Source organism: Oryza sativa, chromosome 11, assembly GCF_034140825.1.
Source record: "Oryza sativa Japonica Group chromosome 11, ASM3414082v1".
Classification (NCBI taxonomy): Eukaryota; Viridiplantae; Streptophyta; class Magnoliopsida; order Poales; family Poaceae; genus Oryza; species Oryza sativa.
The window spans coordinates 8039695-8054081 of NC_089045.1; the positions used below are offsets into that span (position 1 = coordinate 8039695).

Here is a 14387-nt window from a genome sequence, read left to right on the forward strand (position 1 = left end):
TATGTTGATCATGATGGTGCATGTTGCCTTGTCATGTTCTAGTTCTGTTCATCAAAGGGCCAAAATATGTTGTGATGATGCGAAATATTCGTATGTTTCCTCTTCATCTGATTTTTTTTTGTTTTGCTCCAATAGCTGGCGTTGTTCATTTGGTTAGTAGCTTTAACATTATTGACAATCTTAAATCTAATGAAAATGGTCTGGTTTGTATCCGCTACTAACAAATAGATTTGAATAGGATGATTGAATTCGATGTCACTAGTAAAATGCTACAACTAATAATTTCGAACCAGATGCTCTCCATCCAATCAGCGAGTTTTGAGTTTAATAAAAATCTAATGTAACCTCAAATTTATGTTTGGTACTACGCGGACAACTCAGTTATGGCGATTTAAATTTGGACTCGTCTATATGGTTGATAACACAACATAATTTTTTCCAGAAATTATCTTTCTCCTCAATGCAATATATCTAAATTTAAGTCATAGGGAGTACTATTTTTCCTGTATGGGATACACAACACAGCATTTCTCAGCCCAACTTAAGAGTGGCCAAAGCAGAGCTTTAACACTCACTGTTTAAAATTCAATCAAATGCCTGATATATTTGATGCATTCAACATTATTCCAGTTGACGATCATTATTTCCAGTTGACGATGTCAGCCAAATATTTCTAAAACGCAACATAATGGCCGACCGATTAAACAAATATTCAGATTTGCTCTCTGATTATTTAAGTGTGCAATCTGCAAGCATGTCTCTGCATAAGTGAAAGTGAGCTTAACCAGTAATAAATCAATAATATATCTGCAGAACAAGTCATATACGACGGAAACAAAGACGTCCAGTTGAAATATTTTCACAAAAATAGGTGTCGAATACTTCTTCTCGTGGAGTGACGACGTCGATCTGTACAAAAAAAAAATTCTCTAGGATAATGCAGAAAACATAATCTACAATAGTATCAAAGCTTCACCAAATCAAACAGAGATTATTTAATTGACTTTGTTTGTTTGTCCTTGATAACCGATCAGTAAGCACAACTAGAGGTCACATTCATGATGGCATCGATTGGAACTTCTAAAAAAAATTTGCAGTTGAAAAAAGTGAGGAGTATGCACAATTAATTAAGCTACCTAAGGTACCTATGCACAATTAATAAAAGAAAGAACCAAGTTACAAGATGACAAAAGCCAGCAGCCATCCAATGACTTTATCAAAACTAAAACAAATACTACGTCCTAATGCTTCATCTTTCACTGTCTAGATGGCAAAAATATGGGCGATGTTCCCCCAATTTCAGTATTAGAAAAGGTACAGTATTTTGTCAGGAAAATAGTATCTCAATAATATTTAGTATAATTGAACCATTGGCTTGTCACAATTATATTCGTAGCAATAATAGCATATATGGCCCCGTTTGGGGAGCTTCTAACTGCTGCAGCTTTTTCCAGAATCAGAAGCTCCCCCAAACTATTCAGCTTTTGGTCCAGATTCTGAGAAACTGTAGTTATAAAATCCAGAAAATGAACTAGAAGTCAGAAGTTGAGAAACCCAACTTTTCCAGATTTTCATAAGCTAGCTAACAACCAACTGCTTCTCAAAATTTTAAGCTCCCTCAAACAGGGCCATACTCATGTAACAACCACTGGCAACAGTGTCTAATTACCAAAATAATAATAATAATTTTTTCATGTGTACCAAACTAGTATTATGAAACAGGATTATTGGCATCATTTGAATAGAAAATTATAATTATCTATCGGAAAACGGTAAGCATGCTATTTTACAAATTGGTCTTTGATTATTTCATACCTGACGCAATATTGTTATTAACTCAGATGGTCCCACAGCACAAGGCGTCAATACAATTAAAGTGAAAACAAACAATGTGTCATATCAGCAAATTTTAAGTCTGTGAATATCTAAGTCCCTATACCCACAACTACGCATGCCACGGCCGGTCGAGCATTTACAATATGAATTTTCATAATATTCATAGATTCATCGCCGCCACGGCCGGTCGAGCATTTACAATATGAATTTTCATAATATTCATAGATTCATCGCCGTCACAAATCTACTGGGCAAGCTAAGGACACATATACCCGGAGAATATGTGCCCGTCGATATGATACTTAGTCCCAAAATAAACGCAGTTTATGTCCAACGTTTGATTGTTTGTCTTATTTAAAATTTTTTTTATGATTAGCATTTTTATTGTTATTAAATGATAAAATATGAATAATATTGTATGTGTAACTATTTTTTAAAAGTTTTTTTTCATAAAATTTTCAAATAAGATGGACGGTTAAACGTTGGACACGGATACCATGGCTACACCTACTTATTTAGGGACATACTCCCTCCGTCCCAAAAAAAAAAGACAAACCCTGGTTTCCGTGCCTAACGTTTGACCGTCCGTCTTATTTGAAAAAATTATGAAAAAAATTAAAAAGACAAGTCACGCATAAAATATTAATCATGTTTTATCATCTAACAACAATAAAAATACGAATTATAAAGAAATTTCATATAAGACGGACAATCAAAGTTGGACACGGAAACCCAGGTTTGATTTTTTTTGGACGGAGGGAGTAGGTACGTAGTACATCAGTACATGCGTGAATACCTTTTATAAAGTCGAAAAAGGAAAAACAATCCGAAATATATATGTAAGGATCATATACTTTTCTCTCTACAGTCTACACTCCACAATCCTGATGAAAGTTTCCTGAGGCACATGAAGTAAGAGGGAGATGAAGATGGCGTCAGCGTTCTCCTGAAAAAAAAAAGATTATTTGTTCTTCGTCGCCGGCCGGTCTTGTACTCTACACAGCAGGTAAGACGACAAGTCTGCACTGTCGCCTGCACATTAATTTATACAGTATTAATTGGCCTGCAACTAATTAATCTACTAATTATCTGCATGCAGATTTTCTATATATATATATATATGCGCACGCAGTCACTGAAACTGACCTGCCTACGTCTCCGTCGATCTGATGCGTGCGTGCGAGATTGTTGTTGTTTGAAGAATTAAAAACGTTATTACGTAGGCGATGATGGATGACAAGGTAATTAAGCTGGCCGGGCGTTGACAAGATCATTTCAGACTCTGTTTAGATTTTACTTGGTAGTAGTTGGTACTGCCTGCCTGCAGTGTGCATATTGATATTGTTCTCTCCTCCCTGAAGAATTTTTGGGTTTTTCTAGAATGGAATTGGGGGTATTAAGTAAGTATAACAAATTATGTCAATCTTGTCCTGAATTATTTTGTGTTTGGTTTTTACTTAAATCCGATGAAGTGCTCCCAAGTAAGAAAAACCCCAATTTCTTAAGACATCACCAATATAATTAGTAGCCATATCAATCATCAAATTAAACCAGTATTTGTGCTTTGAGAGGGTTAAGTAGACCAGCCGAAAAACTTTGGAGGATAGAGCAAACTTTTTCCTTAGTTACTTAATTACCAATATCCTTCTATAGCTATAATATGATAATTTTAACTCTAATGGAGGACTTAGTAGAGTTTCCTAATTTTAGATATTACTAGTAAAATGCTCAAGCTTTTCTACGACAGAAGAAAACAATATCATAATATATCATAGCAAAAAAATATTTATTTATTAAATATCTTAATGTCACTTGTTTGCTTATTTGATTATCTATTATCCAGTTGTTTAAACCATATGTTGGACTATTTCACAATATTAAAAAAATATTAGGAGGATAATTTATAAAAACTGCAAAAATAATAGTGGGGCGGCAGATTCACTGCCACCACCACTAAATGGTTTTAAAGGTGTGTAGATTTTGAATTTTTCCCGGCTAATAAACTATTGCCTAATCTATCCCAAAGTAAATTTGATCTCTCGCATCCCAATAATACCAAGGAGAAAATACCAAAGCATCCCACATTAACAGGAAAATGGCATTGGTGGGATAGTAACCAAGGGGTTTGAAAATGTTTACTGGTTAAATAAATAATGAATGTTTGCTAAATTGCAAAACGTTTTTTTTCCAAGTAAAAGTCCTCACCATTTTCGTAGATAAACACCGGAAATGGGTGGTTATGTGACAAGGTTTTTCTATGCTAAGGGCTGTGCTTGGATCGGCCCATTTAAATCGTAAAATCTGAATATCCGTTTAAATTTTCTAGAAAGTGGGCATTTTCCTGCATGTATTGACTAGATTTGGATAAAAATAAAGACATATATAATTTATTCAAAGTGAAATGTTGAAAAAGGAGTTTCTACAAGACCAAATTATGTATCAAACTTAAACATTTAATTTAAATTAACAATGTACTACTTCCAGAAGAAACTCCTAAATTTCAAAAGGCTCTTCACTCTAGGAAGAAGATTATAATTTATCCAAATAAGATTAAAATTAAGGGCAGGTCTTACTTCTAGAGAAAAAAAATCGTGCATGGTGTGCTACGTTATACTAGTTCAACTAACGAATTAAGGCTTTCATATCTCTGTCCTAAGTATATACATATCCACATTGAAGAAAAAGCACGGCTCAACTTGTCTGTTTTCTGAATGAACTGCTCAACTTGTCTGTTAATTTAATCTCCGAAAGAGACAGCGTTGTCTATTTCATCAAACGAGATTGGGATCTTAATTAATCTCCCAATCCCAAAATAGTTACTTTCTCTGTGCTAAAATATAACTGCCTAGTAACCAATTAACGGTATCTAATCGGGTCAGGTAGCTACATTTTAGAATGGAGGTAGTATCATTTTAGATTCAAAATTTATCTAATCAAGCCTATCATTTTGCGCTATTCTATCAAACCAATCATCTTCGATTTAATTTTTTTTTCTAGCCTTCCCAACAATCTTATAACTCTTCACCATACATTATTTAATAGGCAACACTCTAATTATAATTTATTTATAAATCTTAATCTCCGCTAAATTAATAATCCAGAACGACGATTCATTAATTTTGGGAGGGTGGAACGTAGTAAGTAATAGCCAATGTGCTGCTGGTATACAACACAGTTCAACGCAGAGTTAATAGTTAATTCCTGAAGTTGTCCAGCTCCGACCAAGCTGCTGCTGCTGCTGCTGCTTTGCTATTAGCTAGTACCACTTCTTGATCAACCCAAATTGAACTATTCCATCCTGACCAAGATTGGCAACTTTTCCCGGATATAGCTGATTCAATTCCGTCCCAATTGTTTCTTTACTTGTCTTTAGTTTAGACGTTATCATGCATGGTCTTAATTAGATGAACAAATAGAAACGCACCCTGTTCAATGCATGGCAGAACTAGTCTGGAGCAAACTTTTATCGTTTGATTTATTAAGTACAACTATAGATACTTTGATCAAACTACTATCGTAAACTACAAATTTAAATTTGAAGTGGCGTATTAGAAACTACATATTTGACATCAAATTTATCACAAATATAAATTTAGGGTGGAGAATTGTAAAACTAGATTTAGTAACAAATTTATCACAAAACTACATATATTGTAGAGTTTAAATCTCTACAACACTACCATTCTAATAGATTGATAATCATTTTTACTTTTTTATTAAACCAACATTAAATTAGTAGTTTTGGGATAATAACTTCATTAAATCTGTAGTTTTACGATATTCCACGTTAAGTAGTTTTGTGATAACTTTGTGCCTGAATTTGTAGTTTTTTCTGTAACTTCATTAAATATGTAGTTTTACGATATTTCACGCTAAATGTTTCGTGATAACTTTGTGCATAAATTTGTTTTTTTTTGTAACTTCATTAAATCCGTAGTTTTACCATATTCCACGTTAAATATAGTTTTGTGATAACTTTGTGCCTAAATTTTGTAGTTTTTTTTTAACTTCATTAATTCTGTAGTTTTACGATATTTCATGTTAAATGTAGTTTCATGATAACTTTTTGCCTAAATTTGTAGTTTTTTTATAAATTCAGTAAATTTGTAGGTTTACGATATTTCACGTTAAATGTAGTTTCGTGATAACTTTGTGCCTAAATTTTTAGTTTTTTCATAAATTCATTAAATTTGTAATTTTATGATATCGAGTCAAATTTTTCTAGTTTTGTACCATCTTAAATGTGGTAGTTTTATGATAATTTCCTCAAAATATATATAGTTTTATGAAGTTTACTTTGTTCTATTCATATTATCCCAATATAATGCTACGGCAATTCCTATTTTTAATTATAGATGTATGCCCTCAATAAGCAATGGCACATATATCAACTATTGGAACTACAATTAACATCATTAAACCATTTTACTTACTGTAATCATATAATTCAAACAAGAGAATTAAAGCTTTAATTTAATCTTTTCAAAGAAAAACTATTTTAGTCCCTCGAACTATTCTATCAAACACTTTATATAGACACCAATATGTTTTTCAGCTCACTTTATCCTCTGGCCCTAAATTAACTAGTAAATTGGTTCAATTTATATCCCAATAACATTTTTTGTCTCTGTGTATACAAGTCATATTTTTCATTGGAATTTTGTGATGGGATGATAGCTAGTGTTGTACCTTATGTCTCAAAGTTTTCTTTGAAATTACTCCTGTTTACATATATATATGTGTTGGACACCGCATCTATGATTGATTTAAATAGCAGATTTTAAACGGTAAATAAACTGTCAAGAAAAAAATCGTAAATATTTCTGTAATACAATTTATATTGTCAAACATGGTTTTAAAAATTTGAAATTAAAACATATTCCACATAATGAGAAATATAAACCATTTAGGTTGTAAAATGAGCTGTTTGAAGTACTTCGCAGGATAAAATGAACGTAAGCTGACGCTGCTTTCGATTGGCTTGTTTGGATTGAAATTTTTAGCGCATGCAAAATGAGAAAGGTCATTAGCATATAATTAATTAAGTATTAATAATTATAGAATTAAAAAAAGAATTTATTTGAATTTTTAAACAACTTGTATATAGAAATTTTTATAAAAAAACGCATCGTTTAACAGTTTGAAAAGCGAGAAAGTTGAAGTTTGTAGTTGGAGAAAAGAACTAGGCTATTATTTCCGTGAAGTACTACGTAAAGTTTATTTATTTTTTATGTTCGTATGATCCTTGCAGAGTTATTATTAATTTACACGCATGCAGCAGGCCTGGTATAAATTAAATCGAGATATATTATATTATTATATCTATCTATCTCCAGAATATACCGGAGTATTACAAAATACTAGTACTGCATGGCTACATGTGTCATTAATTGTGATACAGTACGTATAACTTTGTCAAAGCTACATGGACTCGGCTCAATACTGGTTGCGCCGTTTAAACCAAGATACCTTCCGTTTAAACCATTCATTACTTATCTATTTGTATACAAATACGGAGTATATTACTTCTATCTCTCTAGATGATTTGGTCACTGCATTGACCGGTCAGCATCAACGACTCCTTCTTCCTCCTCCTCGCCTTCGTCATCCCTTCCCGATTCCCTACATGTGATGCATATATAAATTAACCTAGCTTCCTTGCTCGATCGTCTCCAACGCACACTGATCTCCCCTGCGGCCTCTCCGGCGATCCGTACGTCGCCGGCGGCGATCGATTTGTATATCAATATATGCTGTTCTTGTGCTTGTGCACCATCGTCGTCGTACTCCAGTGCTACTTGGCCGCCGCCGCCGCCGCCGCCGGCTTAGCTTCTCGCCGCCGTAAGCTGGCCGTCGTCGTCATGGCGTGCATGCTCTGCTGCTCCCCATTGCCCGCGCTGTCGTCCCCGGCCACCGGCGGCGCCGCCGTCGTTGGCTTCTCCTCTTCGTCGCGGAGGAAGGCGGCGCACGTGCACCCGGCGGTGGCGGTGAAGGATCACGACCTGTCGTCGTCGTCGCCGGCGGCGTGCGGCGACGAGGGCGGCGGTGCCGTGGTGATAGAGGAGGAGGCACATCCGTCGATGATGATGAGTGTGGCGGCGCCGGCGATGAAGAAGAAGGCGGTGGCGGCGAGGTGGAGGCCGCCGAGGCTGGTCGTGCCGGCGGTGGCTGGCGCCGACGAGGCAATGGCGGCGGCGGCGGCGGTGAAGGCGGCGAAGGAGAAGGAGGAGGAGGAGGCCATGGAGGTAGAGGGAGAAGGGTTTTGGGTGGCGAGTAGGAGAGGACTTAGGCATGCAATGGAGGATGGCTATGGTGTGATCACTCACAAAATTGAAGGGCATTCCCAAATGGTAATTAATTAATCTTTTTTGCTTCTTACAAATGATTTGTCTGGCTGGATCATTTCATAAAAAAAGACAGTATTATTAATATAATAAATTACTTGGATTTGATTTCTAGTGGTGACACTCGAGAACACACAACATCTCCAAAAAAAAAGAAGATTCACAAATGTATTTTAGTTTTAAAATGTTTTTAACATTTTAGAACAAAGATTACATATAGTATAGAAGAATTGGCCGGCATATTTAACTATGCCATAGGCTTGGAACCAGGGGCGGATTCAGGAAAAAAAAATTAGGGGGGGGGCTCAATTTACACAGTTTCTTCAACCTCCAGCCATTTAAGAACCTTTAGTTTATCATTCATGGTAAAAAAATTGAAGGGGGTGCTCCAGGGGGTATCCATGGGTCTTGTGGGTGTAGGGGGGACTCGAGTCCCCCTACACCCACGTTGGATCCGCCCCTGCTTGGAACAACATGAATTTTATTTTATTTTTTAACGTAAGGGCGGGATATGAATTTTAACTTTACTCACTTTTAATACGCATTTGCTTGAAATCAGAAGAATTTGAGATTGTTTGAGAGTGAAAGTTGAATTGATTCTCTTTGAGAATACATGAAAAGTGCACCATTTAAAGCTAGTTTGTGATATAAATATATTCCCACATGTAAATGTGAAAATTGCTGAATTAATGTCATTGGACGTAGAAAAGATGAAAAGGGGTGTCTTGTATTTAATTATGAGACGCCGGACATACACATTTTCCTTTTCTTTTTGGTATTTATATCCATTTTCTGCACTCAATTAATCATGCAAGTTTGTGGCTTTAGTTTCTATTGAAGCAAAGAGTGGATTTTATCTATTATCTAAAAACTAATTTAAGACGCAGTATATTGTGACATACGGTAAAATAAAAGTAGTTCTCGCTTGAATACTAACTGCATATGCATATACCATTTGTTCTGGAAATAGTTGGTTTATTAATTCAGCCAACCTTATCTTATTTCAATCAAGTTAAAACAATTAGTAATGCAATGCAAATCCCTGAAGGAGAATGCATGACGTATACCACACATTTTTATACAATTCAGACCGTTCTCAGATCTCAACGAACTAATAATAATTACTACTCACAAAGATGACAAAAAGTAAACGAATCCCAACCGAAGTAGCTAGAGATTAATTATCCCAGTTTGTTGACTCAGTTAATCAGCTAGAGATAGATGGACGTACGCCAACAAACACCAAGTCACTGAGAGTATACGTAATTAATTAGCACAAGTACGTACGTAACGTCTCAGTACTGTTTCTCATTATTATCTGATCTTTTTTTTTCTCTTCAATCAGGCATTCTACGGTGTGTACGATGGTCACGGCGGCCGCGCCGCCGTAGACTTCGTCGCCGGCCGCCTCGGCAACAACGTCGTCGCCGCCGCGGAGAAGCAAAGATTATCAGAAAAAGCATCGTCTCCGGCGGCGGCCGACCACGTCGCGGCGGCGATCCGAGCGGCGTACCTGGCCACCGACAGCGAGTTCCTCAGCCAGGTGAGCACAGTGTTCAACACATTCCGAAACTGAAAAATTTCGGTCCTAGCAGATTCCGATACGATATTATTTCGACCGTAATTTTAATTTTTTTTATGAATTTTGTAATATTTTTGTTTAAAATTTTAGACCAAAATTAAAATTTCGGTATATCAGCACACTCCGACACAAACACCGAGAATGAAAGATCGAACCCTGGGTGAGCATATAGCCATCGTGCGTTTTACCGGGTCTTGCTCGATCTGCTCACTCTGAACTCGTCAAAAAAACTTAAAAGGATAAATGGCCTTTTGTGCTTGGCAATTTGCGTGTGGTTTGTTGTTGTCTGAAGTCTGAACTGCACGCGTATCGATCATTGGCTGCCCTGCCATGGCGATGGTGACGCTTGCATCTTCGTTTGTTTTGTTCGAGTGTGAAGGCGAGATGTTGACGGCGAAAAGGGACACTAGCTAATCTGTGCTGCTCAGTTGCTTCTTTCACTTGCCGTGTCATAGGTGTCAAGTCAGATTCCCCATATATATACATATACATATATATGTATATATATATATCCTTATCAAAAAAAAGACCTGTAAAGTTAGCTTTAATTTGCTCCTGTGGTATGACAGAAACTTTAGGAATTTATACTAATGATAATGATGATTTGCGCAAAGCCTTTTTATATTTAAGAATCGACCAATAAAAGGTCGTCCTCAAAATCGATCTATGTGATTTCAATTCGATATTCCGCTTGATATATCATCAGGAGGGAAATAGGGAAGAATTAAGGCATCTGTCCCATAATCCCGAGCTTTTTAATTTATTTATTTTTAAAATTTATTGGCCTTGTGCTTATTGGCTGAGAATGAACATGTAAATAATTTGTATTGTTAAAAAAAATCAAATGTTATGTAGTCTGATAAAAAGAAGATCCTAATTAATGAATAATAGAACTGATGAGAAGTAATCTTCATTAATTTGTCTCGGGTTGATAATACTTATCGTTTTGGATAAGGGTGAAGTCAAACTTTAGAATATTTGATTATGAATCATTTTTAAAATATTTGTCTTCCAAATATGGTGACTACATGTATAGATTAGTCTTAAAAAGTACTTTAATAAGATCATATATTTGCTAACAATTTTATATATATTATAATGAAAAATAATGGTCAAAGTTGTTTTTTGGAGACCGTACCCTTGTCCAAAACAACAAGTATTATCAACCCGGAGGGAGTAGAAATGGCTGTGCACTAATTAAGTCTCGATCGTTTATTATTGTTGTACAGGGAACAAGAGGCGGCGCATGCGCTGCGACGGCGCTGGTGATCGACGGCGACCTCTACGTCGCCAACCTCGGCGACTGCCGCGCCGTCATCAGCCGCCACGGCGCCGCCGCCGCCCTCACCTCCGACCACACGCCGGCGAGGGACGACGAGAGGTCCCGCATCGAGTCCTCGGTAATTAAGCTAGCCCCAAGAAACACACAAAAAAAATCAAATCAAATTATCAATCAATCACCAAATTAAACTTAATTATGATTGAATTTGATCGATCTCTATCAGGGCGGGTACGTGAGCTGCGGCAGCAATGGCGTGTGGCGCGTGCAGGACTGCCTCGCGGTGACGAGGTCGTTCGGCGACGGCGGCCTGAAGCGGTGGGTGGTGGCGGAGCCGGAGGTGAGCAGGACGCCGCTCGCCGGCGCCGGCTGCGAGTTCCTCGTCATCGCCTCCGACGGCCTCTGGAACAAGGTGTCCAACCAGGAGGCGGTGGACGCCGTCGCCGCCGGCCATTATTCCGTGGACTCGTGCCGGCGGCTGGTGGACATGGCGCGGCGGAGGGGGAGCAGGGATGACGTCACCGTCATGGTCGTCGACCTCAAGAGGTTTTTGAACTGCTGATTAATTAGCGACAAAATTGTCAACTGACTAACCATAATTATTAGGAGTTAATTAGATGGATTAACTAAGCTGATGATGGATGGGAGATGATATGTAGCTGATTAGCACTGATGGCATGATAAGCCTGTAGATATGCAGCCTCTTTGGTTTGGTAATTCTTTTGACAGTAATATTTTTGTATATGCATGTACTATGTATTTATGCATGTATATTTGTAGGATGAAATATAGGGGCTGGCAATGAGAGGCTAGTAGCACTGTATCCCTCAATTTGTAAATGTAAGATATGTCAAAATCCAATTAATTAACTTGTGTAAATTCGATCGATGTAGTATATTGAAGTCTTTGAACACTGAGGCAATTCCTTACCAGCAACCGCAAGACTTCACTAAATTTCTTACTTGAAGTTGGACACCACATTTTTGGATTATAAATTCCAGATCTCATAATAAAGGAATTAACAACAAAAAAGAAAAAGAAACAGAAAGAAAAACTTAGCTCTATTTCCACTTACCAGATGAGCCACACAAAAAACCACACTCTTGAAGCGCAACCCGAATTCGAACTCTTGCACCCTTCATCAATGATCCATCGACCTCTTACTGGCTCTTTCCCCACGCTGACCCTACCGCCGCCCGGATCCAACCGATTGAGATTTATCACCTGTCGTCTACAATAATGTTTAGAAGTCTCTAAGTAATAAGCCACTATATACAGGTTGAGAACCATGATTTACCACCTCCGTTTTTTAATATATGATATCGTTTATTTTTTTATAAATGTTGGATTATTTGTGTTATTTAAAATTTTTGTGTAAATATAAAAAAAAAATTAAGTCACGCTTAAAAAGTCACAATAAAATAAATAAGTTTAAATAAGATGAATGATTAAACGTATAAAAAATCAAGGGTGTTGTATATTAAAAAAAAGAGGTATATGTTTAAGGACTACAAGCCAATACTACTGCTAATCAATAGTGTCTAATGTTGGATTTATTCACTAACATGTTCTCCACCATGATATTGATCATTTGGTATCTTGTAACATGATCCATCAAAGATCACCGGTCAATGAATATAGGAATAAGTTCAGTTTGTGTCCCTCTATTTGTCGCCCAGTCCGATTTCCGTGCCTTGACCGCAAAAAGGATACGACTCATCCCCCAACTTCCGAAAACCGGGCAAACGAGGTCCCTCGGCGGTTTTGGCTGACGTGGTACCTACATGGCTTGTTTGATTAGTTTTCCATCCCACGTAGCATTGATGTGGTGCTAACGTGACAATTATATCTCAGAAAAATAATAAAAATCGTGGGCCCACATGTCAGCCATGGGAAAAATAATTTAAAAATGGTGGGTCCCACATGTTAGCTACACAAAAAAAAATATGGTGGGGCCAACGTGGGCCCCACATGTCATTCTCAAATGACCAAATCCAATCCTCTTCTTCCTTCTCTCTCCGGCTCTCCCCATCTCTCTACACCCTCCTCTCGCTGAGCGGCGTCCAGCACGGCGGGCGGCGGCGGGTGGCGCGGCGACGGACAGCGCATGGCTGGTGGCAGGCGACAGTGCGCGCGCGGCGGCCATCTCTCTCTTGCTCTGCTTGCCTAGCCGTCCGCTGCCCTTCTCCACGATGGCCGACGGCGGGAGAAGAGGGAGCGACGCGCGGCGGCGGGAAAGGAGGGAGCAGCGCGCGGCGGCGTCGGCGGCAAGAGAGGAGGGAGCGGCGCCGGCGGGAGAGGAGGGCGTCCGGGTGGTCGGCGGCGGCGAGACGGATGGCGGCGTCGATGGTGTCGGATTCCGGGGGGCAGGACTCCCCAGCAGTGAGCACTACGCCAGAGAAGAGCGCCGCAGCCGCCACGGCGGCGCCCCGAGCTGACCCGACAAGGAAGTCCTCCTCCTCGTCGTTCCCTTACCCCTCTCGGCTCTCCCTCTCCTCGCCGTCCTCATCGCCATCTTCCAGGGTGCCGCCGCGCTGCTCGCCTTCATGCGGACCGGTGGCGTGACGACCGCCGCCGCCGCCGCCGCCGCCGCGGCGCCCCAAGTGGACCCGACAAGGAAGTCCTCCTCCCCGTCGTTCCCTTCCCCCTCTCGGCTCTACCTCTCCTCGCCGTCCTCATCGCCATCTTCCAGGGTGCTGCCGCGCTGCTTGCCTTTATGCGGACCAGCGGCGCTTCGGTCGGGGGGCGGCGCCGACCACACCCGCCGCTGCCGCCGGAGCTCGCCTGCTCCGCCGTCCACCCGCGCCGTCCGCTGCTCGGGAAGGAGAGAGAGAGAGGGGGGAAAGGGAAGAATAGAGAGAAGGGAGAGGGAATAAGAGAGGAGTGAGGCTGACATGTGGGGCCCATGTGGCCCCCACCATTTTAAAATTATTTTTTTTGTGTGCAGCTGACATGTGGGACCACGCTTTTTATTATTTTTCCGAGATATAATTGTCACGTAAGCGCCACGTCAATGCCACGTGAGATGGAGACCTACTCAAAACAAGCCACATAGGTGCCACATCAGCCAAAAACGCCGAGGGACCATGTTTACCCGGTTTTCGTAAGTTGGGGGACGAGCCATACCCGGTTTTGTAGTCAAGGGGCAAAAATCGGACTGGGGTCAAATAGAGGGACCCAAAGTGAACTTATTCCATGAATATATAACGGAGGCCCATGAAAATAATCACTAAGCAAGCCTCCTGTCCAATGGCCCAATATGCGGCCCATGGCTGGCTTATACTAGGCTCTCTTCCAGCCGACCACAGTAAACACTAAGGGCCTGTTCACTTTGATGCCATTTCCA

At 39.4% G+C, this 14387-nt stretch overlaps 1 protein-coding gene across 1 annotated transcript; it reads left to right on the plus strand.

Annotated features, from left to right (window-relative positions):
- Positions 1 to 7478: 7478 nt before the first annotated feature.
- On the plus strand, positions 7479 to 11920 carry LOC9267539 (probable protein phosphatase 2C 74). Its single transcript, XM_015760585.3, has 4 exons — positions 7479 to 8186; positions 9526 to 9723; positions 10992 to 11162; positions 11268 to 11920. The coding sequence occupies exons 1-4, from the start codon at positions 7587 to 7589 to the stop codon at positions 11601 to 11603; spliced, it is 1305 nt and encodes a 434-aa protein (XP_015616071.1). The 5' UTR covers positions 7479 to 7586; the 3' UTR covers positions 11604 to 11920.
- Positions 11921 to 14387: the final 2467 nt, after the last annotated feature.

Bases quoted from the DNA above. Each gene is read 5' to 3' on its own strand.
- LOC9267539 (XM_015760585.3), top strand. From the start codon at position 7,587: ATGCTGTTCTTGTGCTTGTGCACCATCGTCGTCGTACTCCAGTGCTAC. The intron at 8,187-9,525 runs GTAATTAATTAA...CTCTTCAATCAG, and splicing joins TTGAAGGGCATTCCCAAATG to GCATTCTACGGTGTGTACGA. The intron at 9,724-10,991 runs GTGAGCACAGTG...ATTGTTGTACAG, and splicing joins ACAGCGAGTTCCTCAGCCAG to GGAACAAGAGGCGGCGCATG.